General features: G+C 42.8%; 1 protein-coding gene across 14 annotated transcripts in view; it reads left to right on the plus strand.

The window, feature by feature from the left end:
• Positions 1–25,318, plus strand: part of LOC124115022 (beta-1,3-galactosyltransferase 1-like) — a 78,629-nt gene extending 53,311 nt beyond the window's left edge. For 7 of the 14 annotated variants that reach the window (XM_046475814.2, XM_046475810.2, XM_046475812.2 and 4 more), the window contains one exon: positions 606–4,506. In XM_046475814.2, the coding sequence (XP_046331770.1) occupies positions 762–1,970 (1,209 nt within the window). In that variant the 5' untranslated portion in view covers positions 606–761 and the 3' untranslated portion in view covers positions 1,971–4,506. Of the gene's footprint in view, positions 1–605; positions 4,507–21,176; positions 21,306–23,718 lie in introns of those variants that run through there. The other 7 variants (XM_046475809.2, XM_046475820.2, XM_046475818.2 and 4 more) reach the window with 2 other exon arrangements.
• The last annotated feature ends 381 nt before the right edge of the window (positions 25,319–25,699 follow it).

Below are 25,699 nucleotides of genomic sequence, written 5' to 3' on the forward strand. Positions count from 1 at the left end.
ACGTGCTGACTATCTGACACCTTCAATTGATCTTTGTTCATTCTACTTATACAGATAACAATCATGATTCATAAAAATCATATCCCCCACAGTGCGTGATAATTACAGCACGTGATCTGTGCGGTTTTGAGGGGAGGTTTAACAGACATAAATTCCAATGTTTCCCCCAGTCTTGACTACACGACCTTTTAGCTGTCGATGTTACTATCAGTATTGACTCCTTCGAAAGCCATCGTCAGTTGATTCTGCTGACCTCTGGGTGTATCCTCCACATATTGCAAATACCATCTATCTGGTAACAGGCATTGTCATCCAAACAGTTGGCCAGTTGACCTCGTTATGTACATCGCCATTGTGACCCGGACGTCGTGTACTTGGGGAATGGGTAACATGGCAGTTCCACAGCGTATTCAATGGACGATGACATCTTCACACTATTCCTCAGATGGACATTCTTCCCCTATTGTGTGAACAGGAAACTCTTTAAAACATGGTTGATATGGATACGCTTTGCTATATATAACGCTGCAAGCATTGTTTAAACAGGATGAAGTAGGACAATAACAATGTGGATTTGGCTGATATGGGCTTCTTTCTTCCTGCAGGACAAAGATGGCCGTCCACTTCCTTTTCGTCAGATTCGTTCACGCTGACCTTCGGCCGACAACATTGGAGAAGGAGAGGTGACGCCATGAGTGTTGCTTGTGCCCAATCTACCACCGACTAGTCCGATGAGTGAAGTAATTCCGTGAACAGCGAGAATGGGAAGGATACGATTTTCCACATATCTTCGGATAAAACAGGTTCTTGTGACGTGCGTGACGGCTATTTGTGTCGTTACTGTGTTGATTGCGACAGGCTTTACCTCCCACACGACTTTCACCAATCGCAGATATCACATGACTGAATTGTCGGATTACGTCAGTAAAAAGTTTCCATTTGGAGGAAACGAACTGACGGCCTTAAATACTAGTGAATACACCTCCCAGCCTGTGGCAACCTCAACTAAACCTCCTGTTATGAAGGATACATTTCGGGACTTTTTCGATTTGAGACCAGTAGTTCATCCCTTTCGAACCTCACGAAAACATCCCTTTCTGCCAGATATCGTGCTGTCAAATGATATTTGTAATGGCTCCAAAGTGGATATACTCATATATTTCAATAGTGCTTGTGATAATTTTCAAAGAAGGAGAATTCTCAGAGAAACTTGGGCCCACAGGAATGTCTTTAAGGATATAACTGTCCGAGCGATATTTATATTGGGCCTTCCTTCCAAAAGAGACACGCAGCTACGTTTAAATAACGAGAATACCGTTTACGGAGACCTAGTTCAGGGTGACTTCACCGATTCATTCCGTAACCTCACATATAAGGCACTGACTGCCATAAAATGGATCAACGATAATTGTGCGCAGGCGCGTTACGTCATTAAATCGGATGATGATATGTTCGTGAATATGTTTATGGTTGTTGAGGATTTTCTTCCTATGATATGCAAGAAACAGCGAACAGTAGTTTGTCATTACAAGAAACACGGGACCAGTGTCATTATCAGGAATCCGAAAGACAAGTGGTATGTTCCGCCAGACGTTCTGCCGGATAAAACAACTTTTCCAGATTTCTGTTCCGGTTACGTTGTGATAATGACAACTGACAGTATCCCATTACTATATGAATCGTCTTTTCAAGCTCCTTTAATATCTATTGACGATGTTTATATGTTCGGGGTTCTCCCCCTGTTCTCCAGGAAGCTGAACTATGTGGATGGCTCCAAGTACTTCACACTCAACAATAAGGTAGCACTAGAACAGTACAAGAGCACCAAACCAATAACCTATATAGTGGCTAATGCATGGCAAGATGGCTCCCAGGAGACCTACTGGGCATCGACCATCAATCGACTCTCATTGTGGGCTAAGCGACATGCCAGTATTGTCGTACTTCGAAATAGCATGGGACCAAAATAGTGTGAATCCATCTAAGTCTATGTTGAAATGATCATAGCAATGGTGGTGTGCGGGGTGTTCTGCGGATATACGTCTGCCACGAAGAGTACAGGCGCTCTCTCAACAATAAGTTTATCGAAAATAATCATCTGAGAATACTTGAGGTAGAATTATTCTCACACTTTCACACAGAGCTATCATGTTCCTGTTCCGGAAATAACGCAAGAATGAAACCTGTATGTGCATGCATCTTGGCAATAATTAGACCCATTCAACCAGTGGGATAACAGGAATATCAGTGTTTCTGTATAGCGTCAGATTGTCTGACGTCATTGGCTATATTCCTTGGTGGAAACACCATCTCAGAACTGCGTCACATGTCATATGATCTCAGTTGTCAGACACCAGCGTCATGGTGGTGTCTGCAAGCAAAGGTGCACATTTCAAGATATGAACTTACATTTTTACTGCGAGAACTAAACCGTGATCATTGTACGAGAGACAACACATATGTATCATATCGCCACGTTGATACATTCGTATCATGTCAGTCAGTCAGTCAGTCAGTCAGTCAAAATTACCTCTGCCCTACACGTGTCATATACCTAAACCCTTGTTAATTAATAGTCGCAGTCCTGTTGAAAACTTACTGGCAATACTCCATAACGTTGATATTTGACCATGCCAAGTCTTGTTCTCGTAATACTAAGAGCCGTGCATTTAAGAAATAAACGATTCGTGGTCGTTGTTTATCGTACAATAAAACACTGAGTAAGAATAAACCATGAGGGTCGTAGACCCGAGAGTTTCATTCTTCCCGCAGTGTTTTATTGTACGATAAACAACGACAGCGAATCGTGTATTGCTTATATGAGATATTATTTTATGTACAGCCTCTTTAAGGATGTTACTAAAATGTACAAGAATCCATATTGAACATATTTACCCGTATTTAAATAATGACGACTTCCTAAATAGAATCCGTACTCGGTGATGTCGGACAAGTCCATTCTATGAACAGGGGGTTAAATTTGGACTTTCCCGCATACATGTATTCTCACATTACCTGTACCGTTTCTCCCAATACCGATTGTCATATCTCGCCCACATTTGGACGCGATCGTTCAGCTATTACGTTTATCTACGTTGCCAAACTACATCACCCTAACAACTCACGAGACACTTCCCTCTAAAAAATAACGTCTTCCAATTTACGACGTCATCTAATTGTGAGCGCATATTCGAATCTCCGGAAATGACGTCATTATAGAACAATGTTTTTCGTGAATTAAACCACGCTTCGTTTTATCGCTTAGCTATCTTATATTGGCGGATATTGCAAAGCTACCAATTCCCATACATACAGTGATGTCCAAAGGCAGGATGATTCTGTATCGAATGCCTTCACAAGCGTAGTTCAATTGCTCATTAAAGAATAGTATTAAATATGTATAACCTCATTGCCGAAATAATTAACTTTTTTAAGAACCGCTACATATTTGATTTGTATTTGTCAAGAGTTCGGTCGTCCAGTTGCTGTTTTGAGTACACTATGCAAAGAAGACGCGAGACTCATTGACTCGTTCATGTTTCTGGTTCATAATTCGTAACCTGTGAGTGATTCGTCGCCAGTCAATGGCAGACAGTAACAGCAAAGCAGTTCTTTGAAGTTTTGACCAATACCTTTGCAAAGGGCCAATAAACTATGTGAACCACACATCGCCACTTCTTCAATACTGACATCGTTATGATGAATCCACGTATTCAAAATAGTTTACAGGTGTGGCACACAAATATTGTAAACATTGTATCCTATTGACATACATTCCTGCCAGATACAGAGAATATCGCGAGTTGGCAACGTTTCCTTGCAGCATCTGGAACACAACAGCGTACGTACTTTATACCACATTAACATTAACGAAGGTTTACGATTTGAATTGGCAATACGCTTCCCATTTCATCAGGTCATATGAGGTGAAGTGAAATGGAGGTTTATATCGCGGTCAAGATTATTGTACTAAGAAAGCACGTGCATGCACGTGTGTGTGAGTGTGGCAGCTTGTACTAGTCCGGTGCTACACCTTCACTCGATAAGGCTAGATCTGCAGCGGTCGCGGGAGCCAGGTTGCTGTAACACTAGGATAAGGTAAATCGCTGCCACAAACATCTTTGTGCGGTAGTAGGAAACTTTTCACTGATGTTTCCAGCACATTAAAGACGAGCTCTCGTCCTTCTTTGGTAACAGTGTCGAACATCCCAAATAAAGTCTCATGATGTTAGCACAATCGTTCTCATGACCTTTCAATAGATAATCACTTCTTAAACGTACTTTGAATCTCCCTTCACTACAAAGAGCGCGAGTTGGTCAAAATGTAGTTCACATTATCCCAAATTATAGGTTCGTAAAGACATACACATCCAAAATATATTATTTTTGTAGAATATATTACTTTGGGCGAATATACATTTTGGAACAAGCAGTAATGTAAATGTTTGTATATAATGTATGATAATATTCAATAAAATAATATTTTATATGAGACGACTCAGTGTATTGTTTCCAAAACTGTGAATATGTGTGTCTACATGTGTGCCTACTCCAATCAGTGATACATCCCTACACACGTACCTACTCCAATCAGTGATACATCCCTACACATGTACCTACTTATATCAGTGATACATCCTTAAACACGTACCTACACCAATCAGTGATACATCCCGACACATATACCTACTCCAATCAGTGATACACTCCAATCAATGATACAGTCTGACACATGTACCTACCCCAATCAGTAATACACTCCAATCAATGATACAGTCTGACACATGTACCTACCCCAATCAGTGATACATCCCTACACGTGTACCCTCTCCAATCAGCGATACATCCCTACACACGTACCTACTCCAATCAGTGATACACTCTGACACATGTACCTACTCCAATCAGTGCTACACTCTGACAAATGTACCTACTCCAATCAGTGATACATCCCTACACATGTACCTACTCCAATCAGTGACACACTCTGACACATGTACCTACTCCAATCAGTGATACACTGTGACACACGTACCTACTCCAATCAGTGATACATCCCTACACACGTACCTACTCCAATCAGTGATACACTCTGACACATGTACCTACTCCAATCAGTGCTACACTCTGACACATGTACCTACTCCAATCAGTGATACATCCCTACACATGTACCTACTCCAATCAGTGACACACTCTGACACATGTACCTACTCCAATCAGTGATACACTGTGACACGTGTACCTACTCCAATCAGTGATACATCCCTACACATGTACCTACTCCAATCAGTGATACACTGTGACACATGTACCTACTCCAATCAGTGATACATCCCTACACATGAACCTACTCCAATCAGTGATACATCTCTACACATGTACCTACTCCAATCAGTGACACATCCCTACACACGTACCTACACCAATCAGTGATACATCCCTATACATGTACCTATTCCAATCAGTGCTACATCCCTAAACACGTGTACCTACTCCAATCAGTGATACATCCCTACACATGTACCTACTCCAATCAGTGATACATCCCTATACATGTACCTACTCCAATCAGTGCTACATCCCTAAACACGTACCTACTCCAATCAGTGATACATCCCTACGCGTGTACCTACTCAAATCAGTGTTACATCCCTAAACACGTGTACCTACTCCAATCAGTGATACACTCTGACACACGTACCTACACCAATCAGTGATACATCCCTACACACGTACCTACTCCAATCAGTGATACACTCTGACACACGTACCTACTCCAATCAGTGATACATCCCTACACATGTACCTACTCCAATCAGTGATACATCCCTACACACGTACCTACTCCAATCAGTGATACACTCTGACACACGTACCCACTCCAATCAGTGATACACTCTGACACACGTACCTACTCCAATCAGTGATACATCCCTACACACGTACCTACTCCAATCAGTGATACACTCTGACACACGTACCTACTCCAATCATTGATACATCCCTACACATGTACCTACTCCAATCAGTGATACACTCTGACACACGTACCTACTCCAATCAGTGATACACTCTGACACACGTACCTACTCCAATCAGTGATACACTCTGACACACGTACCTTCTCCAATCAGTGATACACTCTGACACACGTACCTACACCAATCAGTGATACATCCCTACACACGTACCTACTCCAATCAGTGATACTCTCTGACACACGTACCTACTCCAATCAGTGATACATCCCTATACATGTACCTACTCCAATCAGTGATACATCCCTACACATGTACCTACTCCAATCAGTGATACATCCCTACACATGTACCTACTCCAATCAGTGAAACACTCCAATCAATGATACAGTCTGACACATGTACCTACTCCAATCATTGATACACTCTGACACACGTACCTACTCCAATCAGTGACACATCCCTACACATGTACCTACACCAATCAGTGATACACTCTGACACACGTACCTTCTCCAATCAGTGATACACTCTGACACACGTACCTACACCAATCAGTGATACATCCCTACACACGTACCTACTCCAATCAGTGATACTCTCTGACACACGTACCTACTCCAATCAGTGATACATCCCTATACATGTACCTACTCCAATCAGTGATACATCCCTACACATGTACCTACTCCAATCAGTGATACATCCCTTCACATGTACCTACTCCAGTCAGTGAAACACTCCAATCAATGATACAGTCTGACACATGAACCTACTCCAATCAGTGATACATCTCTACACATGTACCTACTCCAATCAGTGACACATCCCTACACATGTACCTACACCAATCAGTGCTACACTCTGACACATGTACCTACTCCAATCAGTGATACATCCCTACACATGTACCTACTCCAATCAGTGACACACTCTGACACATGTACCTACTCCAATCAGCGATACACTGTGACACGTGTACCTACTCCAATCAGTGATACATCCCTACACATGTACCTACTCCAATCAGTGATACACTGTGACACATGTACCTACTCCAATCAGTGATACATCCCTACACATGTACCTACTCCAATCAGTGAAACACTCCAATCAATGATACAGTCTAACACATGAACCTACTCCAATCAGTGATACATCTCTACACATGTACCTACTCCAATCAGTGACACATCCCTACACATGTACCTACACCAATCAGTGCTACACTCTGACACATGTACCTACTCCAATCAGTGATACATCCCTACACATGTACCTACTCCAATCAGTGACACACTCTGACACATGTACCTTCTCCAATCAGCGATACACTGTGACACGTGTACCTACTCCAATCAGTGATACATCCCTACACATGTACCTACTCCAATCAGTGATACACTGTGACACATGTACCTACTCCAATCAGTGATACATCCCTACACATGTACCTACTCCAATCAGTGACACATCCCTACACACGTACCTACACCAATCAGTGATACATCCCTATACATGTACCTATTCCAATCAGTGCTACATCCCTAAACACGTGTACCTACTCCAATCAGTGATACATCCCTACACATGTACCTACTCCAATCAGTGATACATCCCTATACATGTACCTACTCCAATCAGTGCTACATCCCTAAACACGTACCTACTCCAATCAGTGATACATCCCTACGCGTGTACCTACTCCAATCAGTTATACTCTCTGATACACGTACCTACTCAAATCAGCGATACACTGTGACACGTGTACCTACTCCAATCAGTGATACATCCCTACACATGTACCTACTCCAATCAGTGATACACTGTGACACATGTACCTACTCCAATCAGTGATACATCCCTACACATGTACCTACTCCAATCAGTGACACATCCCTACACACGTACCTACACCAATCAGTGATACATCCCTACACACGTACCTACACCAATCAGTGATACATCCCTATACATGTACCTATTCCAATCAGTGCTACATCCCTAAACACGTGTACCTACTCCAATCAGTGATACATCCCTACACATGTACCTACTCCAATCAGTGATACATCCCTATACATGTACCTACTCCAATCAGTGCTACATCCCTAAACACGTACCTACTCCAATCAGTGATACATCCCTACGCGTGTACCTACTCCAATCAGTTATACTCTCTGATACACGTACCTACTCAAATCAGTGTTACATCCCTAAACACGTGTACCTACTCCAATCAGTGATACACTCTGACACACGTACCTACACCAATCAGTGATACATCCCTACACACGTACCTACTCCAATCAATGATACATCTCTAAACACGTACCTACTGCAATCAGTGATACATCCCTACACATGTACCTACTCCAATCAGTGATACATCTCTAAACACGTACCTACTCCAATCAGTGATACACTCTGACACACGTACCTACTCCAATCATTGATACATCCCTACACATGTACCTACTCCAATCAGTGATACACTCTGACACACGTACCTACTCCAATCAGTGATACACTCTGACACATGTACCTACTCCAATCAGTGACACACTCTGACACATGTACCTACTCCAATCAGCGATACACTGTGACACGTGTACCTACTCCAATCAGTGATACATCCCTACACATGTACCTACTCCAATCAGTGATACACTGTGACACATGTACCTACTCCAATCAGTGATACATCCCTACACATGTACCTACTCCAATCAGTGAAACACTCCAATCAATGATACAGTCTAACACATGAACCTACTCCAATCAGTGATACATCTCTACACATGTACCTACTCCAATCAGTGACACATCCCTACACATGTACCTACACCAATCAGTGCTACACTCTGACACATGTACCTACTCCAATCAGTGATACATCCCTACACATGTACCTACTCCAATCAGTGACACACTCTGACACATGTACCTACTCCAATCAGCGATACACTGTGACACGTGTACCTACTCCAATCAGTGATACATCCCTACACATGTACCTACTCCAATCAGTGATACACTGTGACACATGTACCTACTCCAATCAGTGATACATCCCTACACATGTACCTACTCCAATCAGTGACACATCCCTACACACGTACCTACACCAATCAGTGATACATCCCTACACACGTACCTACACCAATCAGTGATACATCCCTATACATGTACCTATTCCAATCAGTGCTACATCCCTAAACACGTGTACCTACTCCAATCAGTGATACATCCCTACACATGTACCTACTCCAATCAGTGATACATCCCTATACATGTACCTACTCCAATCAGTGCTACATCCCTAAACACGTACCTACTCCAATCAGTGATACATCCCTACGCGTGTACCTACTCCAATCAGTTATACTCTCTGATACACGTACCTACTCAAATCAGTGTTACATCCCTAAACACGTGTACCTACTCCAATCAGTGATACACTCTGACACACGTACCTACACCAATCAGTGATACATCCCTACACACGTACCTACTCCAATCAATGATACATCTCTAAACACGTACCTACTGCAATCAGTGATACATCCCTACACATGTACCTACTCCAATCAGTGATACATCTCTAAACACGTACCTACTCCAATCAGTGATACACTCTGACACACGTACCTACTCCAATCATTGATACATCCCTACACATGTACCTACTCCAATCAGTGATACACTCTGACACACGTACCTACTCCAATCAGTGATACTCTCTGACACATGTACCTACTCCAATCAGTGATACATCCCTACACGTGTACCTACTCCAATCAGTGATACATCCCTACACACGTACCTACTCCAATCAGTGATACTCTCTGACACACGTACCTACACCAATCAGTGCTACATCCCAAAACACGGGTACCTACTCCAATCAGTGATACACTCTGACACATGTACCTACTCCAATCAGTGATACATCACTACACATGTACCTACTCCAATCAGTGAAACATCCCTACACGTGTACCTACACCAATCAGTGATACATCCCTACAAGTGTACCTACTCCAATCAGTGATACACTGTGACACGTGTACCTACTCCAATCAGTGATACATCCCTACACGTGTACCTACTCCAATCAGTGATACATCCCTACACATGTACCTTCTCCAATCAGTGCTACACTCTGACACATGTACCTACTCCAATCAGTGCTACACTCTGACACATGTACCTACTCCAATCAGTGATACATCCCTACACGTGTACCTACTCCAATGAGTTTTACACTCTGAAACATATACCTACTCCAATCAGTGATACACTCTGACACATGTACCTACTGCAATCAGTAATACATCCCTACAAATGTACCTACTCCAATCAGTGATACATCCCTACACATGTACCTACGTCAATCAGTGCTACATCCCTACAGACGTACCTACTCCAATCAGTGATACATTGTGCCATGTGTACCTACAACAATCAGTGATACATCCCTACACGTGTACCTACTCCAATCAGTGATACAACCCTACACATGTACCTACACCAATCAGTGATACAGTGTGACACATGTACCTACTCATATCAGTGATACATCCCTACACATGTACCTACTGCAAACATTGATACATCCCTACACATGTACGGACTCGAATCAGTGATACACTCTGACACATGTACCTACTCCAATCAGTGATACACTCTGACACATGTACCTTCTCCAATCAGTGATACACTCTGACACATGTACCTACTGCAATCTGTTATACACTCCGACACATGTACCTACTCCAATCAGTGATACACTCTGACACATGTACCTACTCCAATCAGTGATACACTCTGACACATGTACCTGCTCCAATCAGTGATACACTCTGACACATGTACCTACTCCTATCAGTGATACACTCTGACACATGTACCTACTGCAATCTGTTATACACTCTGACACATGTACCTACTCCAATCAGTGATACACTCTGACACATGTACCTACTGCAATCAGTGATACAGTCTGACACATGTAGCTTCTCCTATCAGTGATACACTCTGACACATGTACCTACTGCAATCTGTTATACACTCTGACACATGTACCTACTCCAATCAGTGATACACTGTGACACATGTACCTACTCCAATCAGTGATGCATGCCTACACATGCACCTTGTCCAATCAGTGGTAGATACGTGTACCTAATCCTAGCTGTGATATTTAGGCGTGAAATGCTCCAAACAGTTGTATAGTATGATTAACAATTTATTATTGTATGTCGAATTCCAATATCAAAGACCTTCCTTCGTTGAATTACATCGTTGTGTTGCTCACATTATGAAACTACTTGGATATTCAATGTGAGCCTCCGATATGTGCAATATATATAATTTTAGATTGATACACGCGTTGATACACAGCCATGCAGCCAAATATCGTGCATGTTGTTATGACGAATGCTCTTCTAAACTGTGTCCCACATGGGAACAAAGGAATGTTACATTTTCTTATAGATCATGAATGACGAATTACCTCGTGATTTATGAGAGTGCAAAACAGTAGGCTCACACAATACACTTATAACCCTTTATTTAAAATAAAGCCGCTCATGGCTGTTTTGTTTAAAGCCGCATTGGTTATGGAAGGCCTGATTAGATCTGACGACTTCTACCACTGAAAACCGTGTTGGTGCACCTGGCGTCCAAGCGATTGTTCGGGCTGATTTCCATCACAATGTAGGCTAACAACTCGCCAAACATGAAGGTTTTATGGTACAGTTTTGAAAAAATGTCAAAGTCTCGCAATCCCATTTCAATACATTAAAAGGCGAATATCATGCTTTGCATCTCTGTTCCTGATTCGTTTCATCGCGTGTTACCAAACGAACAAACAGAGCGTCGGCTTGCATGGTGGAAGCCAATTACACTTGAGTATGTCTCCTTGAAACAGTCCGACCTGTTGGCTAAAATAAAAACATATACAATCAAACAAGGCATTTCGGATGTCAAGCTCACTTAAGTTCAACAGTTGGATTACAATTTGGATTCCAGCCCTGAGAAGTAGCTTACGAGCTTCAAGTTGGCACGACCTCTGTCAGTACAAAGTGATCGATCTGTCCATGTGTGTGTCTGTGAAGATATGTCTTGACTGTTAAATAGTATGACTGAGATGGATGATGATAGTATGACTGAGGTGGATGATAATATGGAGTATGACTGAGGTTAATGGTGAAAGTATGACTGAGGTGGATGATGATATGGAGTATAACTGAGTTTGACGATGATAGTATGACTGAGGTGGATGATGATATGGAGTATGACTGAGGTGGATGATGATATGGAGTATGACTGAGGTGGATGATGATATGGAGTATGACGGGTGGATGATGATATGGATTATGACTGAGTTGGATGATGATATTATGACTGAGGTGGATGATGATAGTATGGCTGGGGTGGATGATGATAGTATGACTGAGGTGGATGATGATATGGAGTATGACTGAGGTGGATGGTGTTATGGAGTATGACTGTGGTGGATGATGATATGGAGTATGACTATGGTGGATGATGATATGGAGTATGACTGAGGTTGATGATGATAGTATGACCGAGGTGGATGATGATAGTATTACTGAGATGGATGATGATATGGAGTATAACTGAGGTGGATGGTGATATGGAGTATGACTGAGGTGGATGATGATAGTATGACTGAGGTGGATGGTGAAAGTATGACTGAGGTGGATGATGTTATGGAGTATGACCGAGGTGGATGATGAAAGTATGACTGAGGTAGATGATATGGAGTATGACTGAGGTGGATGATGATATGGAGTATGACTGGGGTGGATGATGATATGGAGTATGACTGGGGTGGATGATGATATGGAGTATGACTGAGGTGGATGATGAAAGTATGACTGAGGTGGACGATGATATGGAGTATGACTGGGGTGGATGATGATATGGAGTATGACTGGGGTGGATGATGATAGTATGACTGGGGTGGATGATGATATGGAGTATGACTGGGGTGGATGATGGTATGGATTATGACTGAGGTGGATGGTGATATGGAGTATGACTGAGGTGGATGGTGATATGGAGTTTGAATGAGTTGGATGATGATAGTATGACTGAGTTGGATGATGATAGTATGGCTGGGCTGGATGATGATATGGGGTATGACTGAGGTGGATGGTGATATGGAGTTTGACTGAGGTGGATGATGAAAGTATGACTGGGGTGGATGATGATAGTATGACTGGGGTTGATGATGATATGGAGTATGACAGAGGTTGGTGGTGAAAGTATGACTGAGTTGGATGATGATACTTTGACTGGGGTGGATGATGATATGGAGTATGACTGGGGTGGATGATGGTATGGATTATGACTGAGGTGGATGGTGATATGGAGTTTGACTGGGGTGGATGATGATAGTATGGCTGGGGTGGCTGATGATAGTATGACTGGGGTGGATGATGATAGTATGACTGGGGTGGATGATGATATGGAGTATGACAGAGGTTGGTGGTGAAAGTATGACTGAGTTGGATGATGATACTTTGACTGGGGTGGATGATGATATGGAGTATGACTGGGGTGGATGATGGTATGGATTATGACTGAGGTGGATGGTGATATGGAGTATGACTGAGGTGGATGGTGATATGGAGTTTGACTGAGTTGGATGATGATAGTATGACTGAGTTGGATGATGATAGTATGGCTGGGCTGGATGATGATATGGAGTATGACTGAGGTGGATGGTGATATGGAGTTTGACTGAGGTGGATGATGAAAGTATGACTGGGGTGGATGATGATAGTATGACTGGGGTTGATGATGATATGGAGTATGACAGAGGTTGGTGGTGAAAGTATGACTGAGTTGGATGATGATACTTTGACTGGGGTGGATGATGATATGGAGTCGGACTGGGGTGGATGATGGTATAGATTATGACTGAGGTGGATGGTGATATGGAGTTTGACTGGGGTGGATGATGATAGTATGGCTGGGGTGGCTGATGATAGTATGACTGGGGTGTATGATGATAGTATGACTGGTGTGGATGGTGATATGGAGTTTGACTGAGGTGGATGATGATAGTATGGCTGGGGTGGATGATGATAGTATGGCTGGGGTGGATGATGATAGTATGGCTGGGGTGGATGAAGATATGGAGTATGACAGAAGTTGGTGGTGAAAGTATGACTGAGGTGGATGATGATATGGGGTATGACTGAGGTGGATGGTGATATGGAGTATGACTGAGGTGGATGATGATATGGAGTATGACTGAGGTGGATGATGATATGGAGTATGACTGAGGTGGATGATGATATGGAGTATGACTGAGGTGGATGATGTTATGGAGTATGACCGAGGTGGATGATGAAAGTATGACTGAGGTAGATGATATGGAGTATGACTGAGGTGGATGATGATATGGAGTATGACTGGGGTGGATGATGATATGGAGTATGACTGAGGTGGATGATGAAAGTATGACTGAGGTGGATGATGATATGGAGTATGACTGGGGTGGATGATGATATGGAGTATGACTGGGGTGGATGATGATAGTATGACTGGGGTGGATGATGATATGGAGTATGACAGAGGTTGGTGGTGAAAGTATGACTGAGTTGGATGATGATACTTTGACTGGGGTGGATGATGATATGGAGTATGACTGGGGTGGATGATGGTATGGATTATGACTGAGGTGGATGGTGATATGGAGTATGACTGAGGTGGATGGTGATATGGAGTTTGACTGAGTTGGATGATGATAGTATGACTGAGTTGGATGATGATAGTATGGCTGGGCTGGATGATGATATGGAGTATGACTGAGGTGGATGGTGATATGGAGTTTGACTGAGGTGGATGATGAAAGTATGACTGGGGTGGATGATGATAGTATGACTGGGGTTGATGATGATATGGAGTATGACAGAGGTTGGTGGTGAAAGTATGACTGAGTTGGATGATGATACTTTGACTGGGGTGGATGATGATATGGAGTCGGACTGGGGTGGATGATGGTATAGATTATGACTGAGGTGGATGGTGATATGGAGTTTGACTGGGGTGGATGATGATAGTATGGCTGGGGTGGCTGATGATAGTATGACTGGGGTGTATGATGATAGTATGACTGGTGTGGATGGTGATATGGAGTTTGACTGGGGTGGATGATGATAGTATGGCTGGGGTGGATGATGATAGTATGGCTGGGGTGGATGATGATAGTATGGCTGGGGTGGATGAAGATATGGAGTATGACAGAAGTTGGTGGTGAAAGTATGACTGAGGTGGATGATGATATGGGGTATGACTGAGGTGGATGGTGATATGGAGTATGACTGAGGTGGATGATGATATGGAGTATGACTGAGGTGGATGATGATATGGAGTATGACTGAGGTGGATGATGATATGGAGTATGACTGAGGTGGATGATGATATGGAGTATGACTGAGGTGGATGATGATAGTATGGCTGGGCTGGATGATGATATGGAGTATGACTGAGATGGATGGTGATATGGAGTTAGACTGAGGTGGATGATGAAAGTATAACTGAGGTGGATGATGATATGGAGTATGACTGAGGTGGATGATGATAGTATGACGGGGGTGGATGATGATATGGAGTATGACGGAGGTGGATGGTGATAGTATGACTGAGGTAGATGATGATATGGAGTTTGACTGAGGTGGATGATGATAGTATGACTGAGGTGGATGATGATATGGAGTATGACTGAGATGGATGATGAAAGTATGACTGAGGTGGATGGTGATATGGAGTATGACTGAGGTGGATGGTGATAGTATGACTGAGGTAGATGATGATATGGAGTTTGACTGAGGTGGATGATGATAGTTTGACTGAGGTGGATGGTGATATGGAGTTTGACTGAGGTGGATGATGAAAGTATAACTGAGGTGGATGATGATATGGAGTATGACTGAGGTGGATGATGATAGTATGACGGGGGTGGATGATGATATGGAGTATGACGGAGGTGGATGGTGATAGTATGACTGAGGTAGATGATGATATGGAGTATGACTGAGGTGGATGATGATAGTATGACTGAGGTGGATGATGATATGGAGTATGACTGAGATGGATGATGAAAGTATGACTGAGATGGATGGTGATATGGAGTATGACTGAGGTGGATGGTGATAGTATGACTGAGGTAGATGATGATATGGAGTTTGACTGAGGTGGATGATGATAGTATGACTGAGGTGGATGATGATATGGAGTATGACTGAGGTGGATGATGATAGTATGACTGAGGTGGATGATGATATGGAGTATGACTGAGATGGATGATGAAAGTATGACTGAGGTGGATGGTGATATGGAGTATGACGGAGGTGGATGGTGATAGTATGTCTGAGGTAGATGATGATATGGAGTTTGACTGAGGTGGATGATGATAGTATGACTGGGTTGGATGATGATATGTAGTATGACGGAGGTGGATGATGATAGTATGACGGAGGTGGATGATGATAGTATGACGGAGGTGGATTATGATAGTATGACTGAGGTGGATGGTGATAGTATGACGGAGGTGGATGGTGATATGGAGTATGACTGAGGTGGATGATGATAGTATGACAGACGTGGGTGATGATAGTATGACGGAGATGGATGATGATAGTATGACGGAGGTGGATGGTGATATGGAGTATGACTGAGGTGGATGATGATAGTATGACTGAGGTTGATGGTGATAGTATGACGGAGGTGGATGGTGATATGGAGTATGACTGAGGTGGATGATGATAGTATGACTGAGGTGGATGATGATAGTATGACTGAGGTGGATGATGATAGTATGACAGAGGTGGATGATGAAAGTATGACTGGGGTGGATGATGATAGTATGACTGAGGTTGATGGTGATAGTATGACGGAGGCGGATGGTGATATGGAGTATGACTGAGGTGGATGATGATAGTATGACTGAGGTGGATGATGATAGTATGACTGAGGTGGATGATGATAGTATGACAGAGGTGGATGATGAAAGTATGACTGGGGTGGATGATGATAGTATGACTGAGGTGGATGGTGATAGTATGACGGAGGTGGATGGTGATATGGAGTATGACTGAGGTGGATGATGATAGTATGACTGAGGTGGATGATGATAGTATGACGGAGTTGGATGATGATAGTATCACTGGGCTGGATGATGATATGGAGTATGACTGAGGTGGATGGTGATATGGAGTTTGACTGAGGTGGATGATGAAAGTATGACTGGGGTGGATGATGATAGTATGACTGGGGTTGATGATGATATGGAGTATGACAGAGGTTGGTGGTGAAAGTATGACTGAGTTGGATGATGATACTTTGACTGGGGTGGATGATGATATGGAGTATGACTGGGGTGGATGATGGTATGGATTATGACTGAGGTGGATGGTGATATGGAGTTTGACTGGGGTGGATGATGATAGTATGGCTGGGGTGGATGATGATAGTATGACTGGTGTGGATGAAGATATGGAGTATGACAGAGGTTGGTGGTGAAAGTATGACTGAGGTGGATGATGATATGGAGTATGACTGAGGTGGATGATGATATGGAGTATGACTGAGGTGGATGATGATAGTATGGCTGGGCTGGATGATGATATGGAGTATGACTGAGATGGATGGTGATATGGAGTTTGACTGAGGTGGATGATGAAAGTATAACTGAGGTGGATGATAATATGGAGTATGACTGAGGTGGATGATGATAGTATGACGGGGGGGGGGATGATGATATGGAGTATGACGGAGGTGGATGGTGATAGTATGACTGAGGTAGATGATGATATGGAGTTTGACTGAGGTGGATGATGATAGTATGACTGAGGTGGATGATGATATGGAGTATGACTGAGATGGATGATGAAAGTATGACTGAGATGGATGGTGATATGGAGTATGACTGAGGTGGATGGTGATAGTATGACTGAGGTAGATGATGATATGGAGTTTGACTGAGGTGGATGATGATAGTTTGACTGAGGTGGATGGTGATATGGAGTATGACGGAGGTGGATGGTGATAGTATGACTGAGGTAGATGATGATATGGAGTATGACTGAGGTGGATGATGATAGTATGACTGGGTTGGATGATGATATGTAGTATGACTGAGGTGGATGATGATAGTATGACGGAGGTGGATGATGATATGGAGTATGACGGAGGTGGATTATGATAGTATGACTGAGGTGGATGGTGATAGTATGACGGAGGTGGATGGTGATATGGAGTATGACTGAGGTGGATGATGATAGTATGACAGAGGTGGGTGATGATAGTATGACGGAGGTGGATGATTATAGTATGACGGAGGTGGGTGGTGATATGGAGTATGACTGAGGTGGATGATGATAGTATGACTGAGGTGGATGGTGATAGTATGACGGAGGTGGATGGTGATATGGAGTATGACTGAGGTGGATGATGATAGTATGACTGAGGTGGATGATGATAGTATGACTGAGGTGGATGATGATAGTATGACAGAGGTGGATGATGAAAGTATGACTGGGGTGGATGATGATAGTATGACTGAGGTGGATGGTGATAGTATGACGGAGGTGGATGGTGATATGGAGTATGACTGAGGTGGATGATGATAGTATGACTGAGGTGGATGATGATAGTATGACTGAGGTGGATGATGATAGTATGACTGAGGTGGATGATGATAGTATGACTGAGGTGGATGATGATAGTATGATTGCGTTGGATGATGATACGGAGTATGACTATGGTGGATGGTGATATGGAGTATGACAGGGATGGATGATGATATGGAGCATGACAGAGGTGGATGATGATATGGGGTATGACTGAGGTGGATGATGATATGGAGCATGACAGAGGTGGATGATGATATGGGGTATGACTGAGGTGGATGATGGTATGGAGCATGACAGAGGTGGATGATGATAGTATGACTGAGGTGGATGATGATAAGGAGTATGACAGGGATGGATGATGGTATGGAGCATGACAGAGGTGGATGATGATAGTATGACTGAGGTGGATGATGATATGGAGTTTGACTGTCGACAAAAGAGTAATGGATCCATTCAAAATGTAATAACGTGAAACTGACGTTTCTTGAAGCATGGTATTGGTATTGTGAGTACTCATTTATAAATACAGCACATATCGACTTGTCCGCTAACTATTACATCGAGATCATACCGGCTTTCTCGAACTGTCCGATAACGTTTCCTTTTTTTTTAGTTGTTGTTTAACGCCGCACTCAGCAATATTCCAGCTATATGACGGCGGTCTGTAAATAACCGGGTCTGGAACAGACAATCCAGTGATTGATCTCATAAGCATCGATCTACACAATTGGGATGCGATGACATGCATCAACCAAGTCAACGAGCCTGACCACACGATCCCGTTCGTCGCCTCTTACGGCAAGCATAGTCACCTTTTACGGCAAGCATGGATTGCTGAAGACCTATTCTAACCCGGATCTTCACGGGTCGTCCGCCAACTATTATATCTAGAACATACCGGCTCTCTCGCAATGTCCGTTCACTATTCTATCGAGAACATACTGGCTCTCTTCAAATGTCCGCTAACTATTATATCTAGAACATACCAGCTCTCTCGAAATGTCCGCTTACTACTAAAGCCAGATCACGTATCTCGAATGGTCTGCAACCCGCTAAAAAGCAGTATTTTAGGTGTTTTCATGTATTTCTGTATATGGATAGTTTATAGCTTGCACTTACGTATTTGTCAGAATTACTTCTCATTATTACACTTGAGTTACTTGACATAAAGTATCGCTGACAAACATCCCTGTCAACCTGGTCAGGACAAAGCATTGTTTATATTCCAACAACTTTATCGCGAGTCCTATCCGTCAGTCTTAACACCCTTATTGTCATAAGATATTTGCTGGAGACGTTATAAGCAGGTTTATCTCTTGTGTCAACAATCTTATCTCCACAGGCATAGAGCAGGAGAGCCATTTGGTCCTTGACATACTATGTCAGTATGTAGGCCCCATGACCTACCGTCACTACATACAGACTGTGGCCTGGACAGGTCAGATATGGGAGCGGCTGTGTTTATTTGTCCGTCTCCCCGCCCTACTTGATTAAGGCACTAAATAAATCCAAGTGTCGTCCTTATTATCCCTGTAAGATTTAGGTTCATCTTTGGCTAATTTAAATACTGATATAACGGTATTGTTGACATACCACTGCTGTTACGACTTGTTACAGTGTTTCAGCGGAGGTGTTCCTTGCCTTGAAAGTAGTAGAAAATGTTTATGTCAGTGCATTATGTTGTTCAAAAGATATTCCCTATTCATTACGATGAAGTGGGTGTATATAGGTGCATGTTTACCAAGGAAAGTATGCTCGAGCCCACACACCATCGACTACCTAAACATGCGTTAATGGGAAGAATGCAGATACGTGATCTCACTAGCTTAGTTATAGTGAGTAATTAGGAGATAGACACTCTGTTCTCAATTTAGGGCTATATGTAGGTTATATGTAGATAGAACCTAACTAACTTATATTTTGAACCGAACACGCAGTACGTTTATCTCAATTCAACCATGACAAACTCGTTGGGGTAAGCGGAAATATTGAGTGAAGCGGCAAAAGTTAGGCCCATTATTTGTAATGGGTTTTCGATTTCAATGCAGGAAACATCAATAACAGCCTTTAAACATTTTTTTCAATTGCGCTTTATTGAACATCATTTCTTTATTCGCATATATGGCAGGTATAGAAAGTGTGTAAGCAACGCTAGTTCGTAAGCCAGCATGAAGTGGGCACCTCTGAAGAAGTCGTGAGCCCAACACTGCACGTCACGATTATGCTGTCACACTGTTGATTGTGACACAGACATTACCATCGGAAACAATCGGCCTTATGTTGTCACCAACACTTGAAATGCACTATACTTTGAATATTGTAGTAACCGCAATTCTGTACGTTATAACCTTTAATTGTCCATTATTTTATAATGCCTACCGACAGTAGGTGATTGAGTTGGGGTTATTGAAGGCCGCTTTGAACAGTATTCCAGTTATATCATGGCGTGTCAGTTTGACGTGGGACGAATGTGTTCCAGGTCTCAGACGTTCACAGTTTGGTAAAATCAAGGAGCGGGGTATTGTGCTGGCAAACCTAGAAACATGATCGATCCCACGATCCTCAGTTTCCTGCGTGCTCAAGGGACGGATTAGACGACTCGGCCACACGCCCCCCTCTAGGACTGAGAAATAAGTGATTTATTTTAGTACGTATACGTTCCTATTATATAAGCGTCATCCGGTTATTGAATTCGCTGTTTTAATCAAAAGTGTTTTGTGTTTTTGAAACCTATGATTGACAAATCAGAATCGAGTATTTCCCTTATTCATTGTAGAATTATGCGATGATCAGCTGTTCTGCTTGTTGACAACAAGCACGGCACTGAGTGTAGTTTAGTATCCACATATGAATGTTTCTAAGATATTATTTGGTATAAAAGACGACAAGACCTTATTATCCCGAAGGCAATTGCATTAGATGGCGGAATAAATATATAGATAAAAAACATAGGATAAGACATAGGCTAGGCCAACACGGCTAAACACACTAAAATCACATACGTAAACACCAGCGCACTTCTCTAACCAGGCTTACAACAGAGAATACTTAGCGAACTAATACATACACCATGCGAAGGTGCGGACTTATATATACTGAACAACAAAAGTTCCTGTGACATTGAATAAGATTTAATGCAAAGTTATGTTTTTTAACAAAATCTAAAACAGTTTCGGTTTGCAACAGATAAAAGACTCTGCCAAAAGACATGCCAAAATGTCAATTTACAAATCAATAGCGTGTGTGTCCACATCTGGTTGCGATGCAAGCAACACATCTTCGTCTCATGCAATGGACAAGGTATCGCCCAAAGTCCTGTGGGATATCTGTCCATATCTGCTGGTGCATGTTTCAAAGTTCCTGGAGTGTTAGTGGAACTAGTGGTTAACGTCGAAGGCGCCGATCCATCTCATCCCACATGTGCTCGATCGGTGAGAGATCAGGGGAGCGAGCCGGTCAGGGGATGACATTCACGTTGTTTTGTTGAAGAGAATCCTGAACAAGTCGAGCAATATGAGACGGGGCGTTGTCATGTTGAAAGGTAATGCCTGGGCCATGACAACGCAAAAGCGGTAGAACAGCTGGGTCGATGATCTCGTCGCGGTAGCGCTGTCCATTGAGATTTCCCTCTACCACGATCAAACGGGTCCTCTGTCTTGCTGTAATCCCACCCCATACCATAACGCTGCCGCCCCCGAACCGATCTTCTTCCATGACACAATGATTGACGTAACGTTCACCTCGACGTTGGTACACTCTAATCCGTCCATCGCTGTGACTGAGGTGAAAACGAGACTCGTTAGTATAGTATATAGAACGTGTCCCCACTGCATGGCCGTCCAGCGTAGACGCTGTCTGCACCACTGTAGACGTGCTTGACGGTGGTTTCCTGTCAAAATGGGACGTGTGGCGGGTCTTCTGGCGACAATCACTGCACATCTGAGGCGACGACGTACGGTTTGTGAAGATATTCGTCGAAGGCCAGGGATGCTTCTTGCAGTCACTGTTGCTGGCTGGAATCGATTTCGTAGGTGTGTTGTTCGAATCCAGTTGTCTTGTGGATTATTGGTTACGCGTGGCCTGCCACTCCGAGGATGGTCTCTGACTTCATTCGTCTGTTGCCAACGTTGCCATAAACACCAAATGGTGTTTCTGTGGACGTTAAATTGTCTTGCAACATCACGTTGACTCGATCCTGCTTCAAGCATACCAATGGCTCTCAGACGCTCATTTTCGGACAGGCGTGGCATTTTGTAATGTTGAATAATTGCGTAATTTTGTTGTTGTTCTGAGCGGTTGTTGTCAGCACGATGCTAAACAATGAATATGGAATCCCGTTAACGCACATGTTTTTATACCCATTCTTGGGTAGTGAAATGCATGGCGCTTGCATAAAAGTCAACTTTTGCATCGAATGCATGCTTTTCTGTAGCAGTTGCTTGTTTGTCACTTGATTCCATACATGTACTACAATATTGAAAACCAAACTTTACTTGTTTGAAAAATACACTCAAATATTGGTGTCACAGGGACTTTTCTTGTTGAGTATATGTTACACTCAATGTGTAAAATGCCTGAAATTTTCACTAAGGCAATTCACAAAACGCCAAAATCATTCAGTCATATTGCTATTATTTTCCATTTCTATATTTTCCATAACTATATTTTGACTAAAATTATTACTAAAATTTGTCGGTCATTTTACAAATTGAGTGATTTTACACATTGACTGTAACATAAATAATGCCAACACAAGGTGATAATCAGGAATTAAATAGTACATTATGTTAATATTACATATTAACAATACTCAGGAATGTAATAAAGGGTCTATATTGTATACTTTGGTGATAATAGCTGGTTTGCTTGTAATTAAAAGGAACACTGAATGGAATCCAAGAGTTATGATTCTACCATTTCTGACATGAGCAGTACAGTTTAAAGCTCATACTCAGGAAATAACACGTGATAATTGCCATAAGGCTTGATTGATAATACTCAGCATGTGAAAGCCCGAAATCACTTTAATAACATATTGCCATTTTTTCGTTTCATTCCAGAACTCGGACTCATTCCTTGCAACAATGGAGGTGGTGCGGAATACCCCCCCGAATAGGACGATCTACCTCCTCTCCCTCCTGCTGTGTGTCGCCATCGTGGCCGCCTACTACGTGGGCTGCCGTCACAGGAGGGAGGTCTTCCTTGACTTGTACATAGATGGCGTCAGTGTTGACGCGGTCTTGAAGAACGCCGGTGTGGGAGAAGATGGCTCGCTGGAAATTGTTGTAGCCGTCCCTCACCCTTCCGACACGATCACACGTCTCAAACGAAAAGGCGTGGCCGTAAAGAAACTAGTAAAACAGATACCCGAAGTGACCAAAACATCCTACCCTCTGACTATGGATACCCCGTACGTCATAAACAACCCGAACATATGCACCAATATCTCCAACCTCAAGTTTCTTGTTATAGTTCACAGTGCTACCCAAAACTTCCAGAGGAGGCGACTGATCAGAGAAACTTGGGCGAATAAGAACCTCTTCAAAGACCTTAGTGTAAGGATACTGTTTCTATTTGGTATAACCCAAAACGAGAAGGTTCAGTCATTGATAGAAAACGAGAGCCTGGTCTACGAGGACATTGTGCAAGGTAACTTCTTGGACACCTATCATAATCTGACGCATAAAGGGGTTCTGTCATTCCGCTGGATATCGGAGCACTGTCTGCACGCTCAGATGGTTCTCAAGGTCGACGATGACATGTTCATCAATCCATTTCTCCTCTTAGAGAAATACTATCCGATCCTCAAGTCCAAACAAAGACATATATTATGTCACCTCCGCACGAAGGGGTCGAGCCCAATAGTGCGAGGAACGGGGAAATGGAAGGTAGAGGACGACCAGTTTAAAGGCTATTCTCACTACCCAGTCAACTACTGTAACGGTTATGTTGTGTTAATATCAACAGAAATAATTCGTGCAATGTACCGCGCGTCCTACATGACGCCGTTCTTCTGGGTTGATGACGTATACCTATACGGACTACTGCCGCTGAAAGCAGGCGGTGTTACGCACGATCAGATACGCCACAATATGACGTTGAACGTCAACACCGGCATACAGTGCTATACGAAAACGAAGAAGTGTCAGTATTTGGCTGTGAACGCCTGGAAAGACGGTGCCATTGAGACACTGTGGTATGCGGCGCTACAACAGATTACACCACAGATGCGAAAGGAAATTAATATTAATGTGAATGTTTGAAAGTGGAGAGAGAGAGAGAGAGAGAGAGAGAGAGAGAGAGAGAGAGAGAGAGAGAGAAAGAGAGAGATTCTTTTTAGTATTATTATCAAGAAAATGTGCCTATGTTGTATGTACATACTTAATTGTTGTTAATGTCTGCTGTGTTGTATCACGTTAGCGTTGACGAATGTTTCTGTATTCCGTAATAAAGGCAGTTTCTATATTCTGTAGCATCTCACCGCACCATGGTAAGTCGGGCAGCGTTTGAATGATCAAAACATTGTCCTGTTGCGTTTGAATGATCAAAACATTTTCTTGCTGCGTTTGAATTATCAAATCGTATTAAAATACCCTTGATAATATTCTCAGTTATCAAATTGTTCTGTTCTAAAGTAAAAGAAATATAGAAGTTCAAATTCTTCCGAACAATTGTCTTCATGTAGTGTTTATGCTTTTCAGTCTACATTCGTTGAAATACGACTGCTGAACTCCCTTTCAGCTCGTGATGACTCGTCCATGCGTCACAAGATGCATCCTAGTCTGACAGGCGTGTCACTGGGACTTGTAACTGAACACAGAGTTGATATCAATCCCCTCACATCCCGCCATCATAACACCATCTCCGGCAGTGTGCCGCTGATGACGTACACCACCTGTGAAGCAGACACCGTGTTTGTAAAGAATAGCACGATACTTGAAGGCTTCATGGAGCCGAGTCAAGTTATCCTTTATTACATATCACGTATATGTTAGAACCGCCCTAACCAGTGTTCTGGATCCAGCTAACGGTATGCGTATT

This window comes from Haliotis rufescens, unplaced genomic scaffold (assembly GCF_023055435.1).
Source record: "Haliotis rufescens isolate VD_foot unplaced genomic scaffold, xgHalRufe1.0.p SCAF_7, whole genome shotgun sequence".
Taxonomy (NCBI): domain Eukaryota; kingdom Metazoa; phylum Mollusca; class Gastropoda; order Lepetellida; family Haliotidae; genus Haliotis; species Haliotis rufescens.